Source organism: Petaurus breviceps, unplaced genomic scaffold (assembly GCF_028583685.1).
Source record: "Petaurus breviceps papuanus isolate PSGF00001 unplaced genomic scaffold, PetGlider_PUasm1.0 175, whole genome shotgun sequence".
In the NCBI taxonomy this organism is placed as follows: domain Eukaryota; kingdom Metazoa; phylum Chordata; class Mammalia; order Diprotodontia; family Petauridae; genus Petaurus; species Petaurus breviceps.
In genome coordinates, this window is record NW_027185764.1 from 5,745,138 (window position 1) to 5,753,653 (window position 8,516).

Sequence of the window (8,516 nt, forward strand, 5' to 3'; positions counted from 1 at the left end):
CTCTAGCAGAAGTTGAAATGCGATTGTTTGACTCATCTCCCCAGCCTTTAGTCCTCCCTTAGGGAAGCTTTAAAAACTAGATCAAGAAAAGATACAGGAGACTGGCTACTAAACCAGGGTTCTGAAAATGCAGTGGTGTTGTTGTTTTTATTTGTTTTGTTCTTGTTTTGCAGATCACTGAATGGGGTGGTTATTTATGGGGGTGATGGTTCTTATTAAACCGACAGGTATTGGGGGTGGAGGTAGAGTGGATGGAGGGAACAGGATGGGTGATCTTTATCCTTTTGAATTCCCCTTCCAGAGTGTGGTCGAATCCACCCCCGGCCCCGTGTTGTGGGTGGCTCCGAGGCCATGCCAGGAGACTGGCCATGGCAAGTGAGTCTGCAGATAGAAGGTTTCCACATCTGCGGCGGCTCCCTTATTACTGAATCCTGGGTCGTCTCTGCTGCTCACTGCGTGGTAGAGTAAGTGATCTGTGCACTTTATTTTCCTCTAGACTTATGACAGACTGAGCAGACCCTTGCTCCCTTATCTTCAAAGGTTCACAGTCCTTAGCATGCCAGAACACAAAATGTTACTCATAGGCAACACAAGCATGAGAGCCATGCCTTTATTTTCCCTAAGAATCACTTCTACAGCCTTCTTCCTGGAGTTCTCCAGTTACAACTGGATCATAATGTCTTAACCAGGTTGAAACCTGCCCTTTTAAAGATCTAGTTTTCTGGGCTTGGTATCTATAGAATAGTGGACCACCATCTCCTAACTACATCCAAGCACTGAAGCGCCCCACCTTTCTTCCTTACCTTAGCTACCTCCCCTCTTTCTAGGAATGAGACTGTGAGTGACGCAGAGAAATTTGCTGTGTATCTGGGCTTGCACTCACTGAGGATGCAGGACCAAGGACAGTACCGGAATATAACAGAAATTCTGATCCCGGATAATTACACTGACGCAGAGCTTGGGAGTGACATTGCCCTGTTGCATCTGTCTGAACCTGCCAACTTCACAGAGTTTGTGCAGACCATCTGCTTGCCCCGGGCCAATCACCACTTCCCCCACGGAGCCCCCTGCTGGGCCACAGGCTGGGGAAACGTACAGCAAGAGAGTGAGTCTTTAAACCTCTACTGTCCTCGCTTTTCAAGACTGCCTTAAAATTCCCCTCTTCTCATTCCCCTCTGCACTGACCCCATACTTCTTAAACTCCTTCCCCTCTACTAATTACATTCTAAAAACCTACCCTGACTTGTGTTTTCTTTTCGGAGGGGCAATTGGGGTTAATTGACTTGCCCAAGGTCACACAACTAGGTTTTGTGTGTGTGTGTGTTGTGTGAACTCCAGGTCTTCCTGATTCCAGGGCTGGTGCTCTATTCACTGCGCCACTGCGCCACCTAGCCGCCCCCACTACCCTGACTTGCTATCTCCAGCTCAGTGTAGGGATTAAAGCTAAAAAATTTTGCCTCTGAAAACATGCTGACTTTTGGGCAAGTTACTTCACTTCTCTTGTGCTCAAGCTTCCTCGTTGTTAAATGGATATAGAAATAACATGTTACATTAGGAAGAAAAGTTTGTAAACCTCACTTCTTTGGGAGGGGCAAGGCAGGGGCAATTGGGGTTGAGTGACTTTCCCAAAGCCACATGGCTAGTTTTGTGTTAAGTGTCTGAAGTAGGATTTGAACTTTGATCCTCCTGACTTCAAGGCCGGTGCTCTGTTCACTGGGTCACCTAGCTGCTTTTTACTGGGATTCTCCTTGGGGATATGGATCAGAAATCAGTGACAGGATAAAATTGCTCTGGACAATTCTGTGGGTGGGCTTTTTCCTAAGTATTAGGTGAAACACTGGTATTAAGATCAAACAAAGGACAGGAGCATGGATTGGGGTATTGCACCAAGAAAACTTCCAAATTCCACCTTGAATACTGTATTTGTCTAGGAATATAGTACTGAAACAATTCTACAGCATTTTAAAAGTTTGCCAAGTACTTAAAAAGGTACAAATTGAGGAACTAGAAGGTGGAAGTCATTTCATTTGCTCTACAGCAGGTACCTGGCAAATTGATTTTGAACTCTGATCAATGCCCATCTGGAGAGGTGGAGATGAAAGGAGTTTACAGAGCATTGGGGCAAGATGGTAGTAGAGCTTTTAAGCATGATCTACCTAGATCCTAGCAGGATGAGGGTAGTTCTTCCCTCATCCTATCAATCCAGCTCCAATACCCAAATGCCCTCAGCTTCCAACCCTCATCCTTTCCCTCCCTCTCTTCTCCCCCCCACAGTATTTGTACCAGAACCACAGGTGCTCCAGGAGGTCCAACTTGAAATCATTGGACCGTCAACCTGTCAGTGTCTCTTACACTCCAGTGGTCCGTACAATACCACAATTGAGCTACTGCCAGGAATGATATGTGCTGGCTTTAGTGAAGGCAAAAAGGATACCTGCCAGGTAAGAGGGGGATGGATGGCATGTCTACTTTTGCACAATTCAGTATCTGATCCTTATGTTCCAGCCAGCCATTTTTGTTCCTGGCTTAAGGTAAATTACATAAGACAAAAAATTGGTCCCTTATATGACCCCCTTGAAACTGAAACTCAATCTCCACAGGGAGACTCTGGCGGTCCACTGGTCTGTGAGGAGGCAGGTCAATGGTTCCTGGCTGGAATCACCAGCTTTGGCCATGGCTGTGCAAGGAGGAACCGTCCAGGGATCTTTACAGCTGTGGCAGCTTATGAGAGCTGGATCCAGGAACGAGTCACTGGTGCTTCCTTCCCTGAACAACCCCAGCCTGTAGCACCAGACATGCCAGAAGAGCCCCCTAACAACTGCACCCTTGCTTTACCAGGTAAGCAAATGTGTTTAAGAAGGGTGATCTGATCACTGAGCTGAGAATGGGAATGCTAATTAATGTCTAATTAAACATTTCACAATTTTCTCACCTCAGAATGTGGGAGTGCCCCCCAACCTGGTCATTGGCCCTGGAAGGCAATTGTAGTTACCCCAACATCCAATCCCTGTCATGGTGTGATGGTATCAGAGACCTGGGTCCTTGTACCAGCCAGCTGCTTTCTGGGGTGAGTAATGTTACAGGTATCACTCCTATTGTCTTTTTTTGCTTTTTGGAGGGCAGTTGGGGTTAAGTGACTTGCCCACACAGCTAGTAAGCGTGTCAAGTGTCTGAGGCCAGATTTGAACTTCAGTCCTCCGGATTCCAGGGCTGGTGCTCTATTCACTGCGCTACCTAGCCGCCCCTGTCATTTTCAGCAGACAGAAGAATCTTAAAGAATTCCTTTCTTGAGGGTATACCTCTTATAGAGTGATTTAATGGCATCAATTTCCCCAATACAGTGGGATAAAACATTCCTGTGTCTGAATTGAGGCATGGGGGATAGATGGCTTGATCTGAATAAAATGACTTTGTGCCCTGGACAGCCTACACCTAGACCCTACCGACTGGCACGTGCTCCTCCCATCCAGCGCAAAAAGGATACCAGTCTTGCAAGTCCTAGTAAATAGAAACTACACGATGGATCATGGCTATGACTTGGCCCTTTTGGAACTGGAAGTGTCTGTGAACTTGACAGAAGACACTAGGCCTGTGTGCTTGCCCTCCTCACACCACTTCTTTTTGCCTGGGAGTCGTTGCCATCTGACCCAGTGGGGCCCCGGAGGTGAGTGCTGACCAGCACAATCCCCCTCCCTCCCCAGGCCCAGCTGGTCTTGGGATCAGCCCCAGCTGTTTCTTTGCTCTCTTCCTAGATGTACCTTCCATCAAAAATGCCCTGCTGGAGGCTGAAATGATGACACACTGGTGGTGTTATTGCCTCCACGGCCAGGAGGGGGAGGAAGTGGCCAAGCCCGGAATGGACCCCAGAATCCTGTGTGCTGACTACCCGGAGGAGGAGATGAGCAGCTGCTGGGTGATGGAGGGTTCTGCATCTGAAACCTGGGTTGGGGGAGTGGAGTGGGGCTTAGCGGCAGTATGAGGATCCATATTCTGCCCAAGGACTTGGGACGAGAAGAGAGATGAGAAACACCCTGTCTAATCCTTTCAGTTCGGCAGCCGCTGGGGCCTACTATGCCAAGAATCCGGGACCTGGTTTCTAGCAGGTGTTTCAGAGTCCACAGAAAGCTGTCTTCGTCCTCGCGTCTTCTCCCCACTCCAACTTCATGACCACTGGATCAGACATGTCACCCTCACAAACTACCTAGAGGATCAGCTGGCCTGGAACTGGGGAACTGCAAAAACCCCAGCCTGTCCTCTCAAAACCAAATATGGAGGTCAGAAGACTTCTCAGGCTCAACCTTCACTCAGGAGCAGAGGAAGAAGGGAGAGTTCAGGGTCTAGTCATTTTGGATGATGGGAGAGGGACATGCATATGCATGGTCATTACCTAGTTAGTGGTGCCCAGTAAGGGAATTCACCGGGGTTATTTTCAGATAAGGAATTCAGCATTTTCTCAAACTCCTTAGGTGGGGATAAGATCTAAGTAATCAGTGAGTTCCACTGAGGTGAGGGCAGAGACTAACCTTTCCTAGTGAAACTGAAGAATTTTCCCCCTAGTTGGATGTGGGATGTGGACTTAGGGAATGTATTAGGAGAGGGAAACTCTAGTCACCTGTTCTATGTACACCCAGTGGTTTCATGGGGAGGTGGGAGCTGGAATGGTCTGCAAAGTTTCTTGGCTCCATGGTGGGCATTGGGTTATAGTGGGGTTTTTTTTTGGGGGGGGGAGGGTGTTTATTTGGGAAGGGTTTGTATGATTCGGATCAAGTTGGAGAGGGGATTCAGGGTTTCTACAGGTGAGAGAAGGGAAAGGATTCATGGTCTTGGAGGGAAGAGGGGAAATTTGGGAGCTATATCTGGAGAAATGCTCAGTGGTTCCATGGTGAAAGGGGAAGTAATTCAATGCTTTTAGTGACTTGGAAAAAATCATTTTTGAGAGGACTAAATGTCTGTAATTTTTATCTTCAGCTTGCGGTCTTAGGCAAGCTAAATCAGAGAACAGTAATCCGTGGCCCTGGATGGCAGAGGTGCATGGGACCAGTGGTAAAGCTTGTATCGGCAGCCTGGTGAGCCATAGCTGGGTCCTAGCAGCTACTCATTGTGTAACCAGGTAAGTCTAAACCACGAAGGGATTCTAAAGTGGGGATATCAGTGGTGCCCGTATCCTTCGTGGGGTGGGGAGGATTAAATGATTTCATGTAGTGGGGAAGGCTACTTTTTCAGAGGTTCCTTGGGAGGTGGGAAATGCATAACAGAAAAGGATTCCATTAGCAATACAGTGGAGGGGCACAGCGATCAAGCCTCACACACTTGACACAAGCTGTGTGATCTTGGGCAAGTCTCTTAACCCCAATTGCCCTGCCTTCTCCCCTTGATTAAAGGGGGCAGGGGGAGATGCTCTTACAAAATTTTTGAAGAGGAAGAGGCTAGAATACTCTGGGAAATCAACATTTAACTTTCTGGACTCATCCCAACAGACAGGCCTCCACAACAGGCGATCTTCAGGTTTACCTGGGTACAGCAGGGTTCCAGGGCCACCAGGTGTCACGGGCAGTCACCAGCATTCGATTACCACCTGGTATGGGATCCAGAGCACCCCTCGTCCTCCTGAAACTAGAGACCAGAGTTGAATCCTCCCCCTCTACCCTCCCAGTTTGCCTTCATTCTGGACCTCCTCCAACTGACATAAGCTGCTGGGTGCTGGGCTGGAAAGACTCTGCAAACCGAGGTGAGCAAATCCAGAGGGATTCTAGGGAGTATAAAATTTTAGGGGACTAGGGCCTTGAATTTTGGGAGGGCAAAGAAAAAAAAGCTCTGAGGACAGAGCTAAGTGGAGTCAGGACATCTTGTTTGGGGAAGGAAGGCTGGATTTGAATCCCACCTACTGTTTTTTGTGAAATGAGGGGTTTGGGGAGATAACCTGGAGGTCCCTTGCCAATTCTGATGGTCTGTGGTTCTATCACCTCAAGTTCCCTTGGCTGTTCCAGTCAGTGTCTTGTCCCCTGAAGACTGCCGCTGTCTCTATGATGATACGCTGCCCAGTGGAACCATCTGCATCCAGTATTCTAAGGAAACAGGGGACAGATTTAAGGTATCAGTGGTCAAGAGAAGGGATACAGTTTTAGCCAGAGATCAGGAGTTCATGGGAAGGAAGGGCAAAGAGAAACTACAATTTGGGAGGTATAACAGTCCTTTTTTGGTTCGAGAGGGTAGAGAGATCCTGAGGACTTGAAAGGTAGTACTGAGTATGAAACCCTGGGCTCAAGGGTCTAGACTTTGCTCACTTGGGTTGACCTCAATTTCCTTACCTCAAAAATAGTTGGTACTGTTCCCCTGCCCCCATCCAACCTTCAAGGGATCCTTTGAGAAATTGTTAAGCCTTGAAATTGGTAAATTCTCCCCTCCAGATGGACTCAGGGTCATCTCTCCTGTGCGAAGAAGAAAGTGGCTCCTGGGTCCTTGTTGGGATATCCCTGAAGGGAAGCCAGGAGCTTTTTGCCCCTGTGGGAACCCAGGAGCCCTGGATCTCCCACACTGTGGAGGAGGCAGCCTTTTTGGCAACGGCCAAGTTCAGTCCAGTCTTTCATCGGACAGCCCGTAGCCTTTGCCCGGCAGAACTTAGCAGTGCTGCAACAGTTCCAAGAGTTGCTGTTCTATTTTTACCTCTGTTTCTACTTCTCCGATTCTGAAAGAGGAAAAGGTGCAAATGTCCCCTGTTTCTCTTCCTCCCCATCTTCTTGCTGGAATGTGCCCAGACCAGTTCAGGCTAGGAACCTCGAAAGCTTCCCCCACACACCTTGTGTGACGATGATGGGTGATGATGGATGATGGAACTGTTCAACCCTAGGTGTCTAATTGGACTTGCGTTCCAACCACAGCTAATTTGAGCCAAAGAATCCTGGGGGTGGAATGAATACCTGAGTAATAAACACAATGCCAACATTGCCAAGAGCTGCTTCATGCCTGATTTGTCTGTGGGAGAATGGGGGAAGTACCTAAGGGCTAAGAACAGAATTGGGTTCAGGGGAGAGGGGTGAACTTTCATTAACTTGAGTGGTGTGAGAGCTAACAATCACACTGGCTTTGGGAGAGGGTCTTGAGCCATATGATTTGGAAGATGGGAGAAATCAGAACTAACCTTGTAGGGGGCTTGAATAGTGAGGAGAGCCACACAATGTGGGGAAGGTAGGTGTGACTCCAGGGACAAAAGGAGAGGAGGCTGGATAATGGAATCTAGTGACCAAGAGCTCAGGACTGGCTGTTTAAGGCCTTGGGGATGTTTGGGTCCAGAGCTGGCTACACAAGAGGTGCCAGAAGTTTGAGTCAGGAAGAGAAATTTGTAACTGATAACGTGGCAGCTGCCACTCATTCCTACCTTCCTGGGCTGGGTGTGCCCAAGGTCAGCTGGGTATTCGTCACCAGCAGCAATGGAGTACCAGTCTCCCTGTCTCCTCCCAGGTGTTCAATCTCCCTCCATCAAATCCTCACATCTAAATGTCCCTGTCTCCTTGCCAGCTGAAGTCGGGACACCCCTGAAAATCCTTGAACTTGTGGTTCACAGCTGCATGTCATTCTGCCTCCCATCCATTGTCTGATCTACCATAAATTCCATAATTTAACCAGTGGCATCTTTCACAGAAAGCACTTGGCAATACTGACTTAACACCTCCCTTCCACCAGTCCTTCATGGGTCAAGACCTCCCAGGAATTTCCACCCTCTAGCCTGGTCAAACCCCAGTCAGTCCCAAGAGGTAGCTGTAGTAAAAAAAACAAGACCTGGCTTACCCTGGGCAAGGCTGGACACTGGGACTCCTATGAACTTAAACACAGCTGGTTAGGATTGGATCTATTGTTTTCAGACCTTAGTGTGGGTCACAGATCTCACTTAAACTACTCCACCATGAAATCTGACTTGATCTCTATTCCTTGGATTTTTATTTATTTATTTTTGGCCCCAAAGGATATCTTGTAAAAGCTATGGTGGGGTCACAGAAGCCCAGATTTAACTGGGTTCGAATTAGGACTCTAGGGAAGGATAAGTCTACAAGGAGTCTCATAAGTTTTCTTGGGCACCTTGCGTGGGGAGGAGACAGAAGGAAGGGTTAAGGTTTGAGAAATGTCCAAGACAAGAAGCCAGTGGTTTAGGGACCCCAGCACTGACCCCAGCCCAACCCCCCACCCCCATTGTGTAGAGGAAACGGAGGTGGAGCCTAGTGGGGGGGGGAGTAGGCGTTACTGCTCAGCAATGGGGAAGTCCTCATTGGCTAACCTGGCCAGTGAACAAGGGGTTGGCAGGTAGGGGCGGGGCAGGGCGGGAACAGGTGACACCGGTTACCAGCTCAGCCATTCCAGACCCCTCCCTGAGAGCCTCCCCAGCGGCTCAGCCCCATTCCTTCCCTTCCATCGGCTAGCCTGCTGGAAGTTCTCTTACAACGGACAGTCTCCCCTGTCCCCTAGGACGGACCTGTCGGGTCTGGGGAAGGCAGGTGCGTCCCAGACTGGGGCCATGAGCTGGA

General features: G+C 48.8%; 1 protein-coding gene across 1 annotated transcript; it reads left to right on the forward strand.

Annotated features, from left to right (window-relative positions):
• Positions 1 to 297: 297 nt before the first annotated feature.
• Positions 298 to 6,949, forward strand: PRSS36 (serine protease 36; the record flags this gene model as incomplete). Its single annotated transcript, XM_069085347.1, has 11 exons — positions 298 to 464; positions 828 to 1,105; positions 2,275 to 2,838; positions 2,938 to 3,067; positions 3,426 to 3,664; positions 3,753 to 3,913; positions 4,049 to 4,274; positions 4,969 to 5,110; positions 5,478 to 5,728; positions 5,970 to 6,091; positions 6,408 to 6,949. Coding segments are annotated over 11 exons (2,562 nt in total), but the record flags the coding sequence as incomplete, so codon positions are not given.
• Positions 6,950 to 8,516: the final 1,567 nt, after the last annotated feature.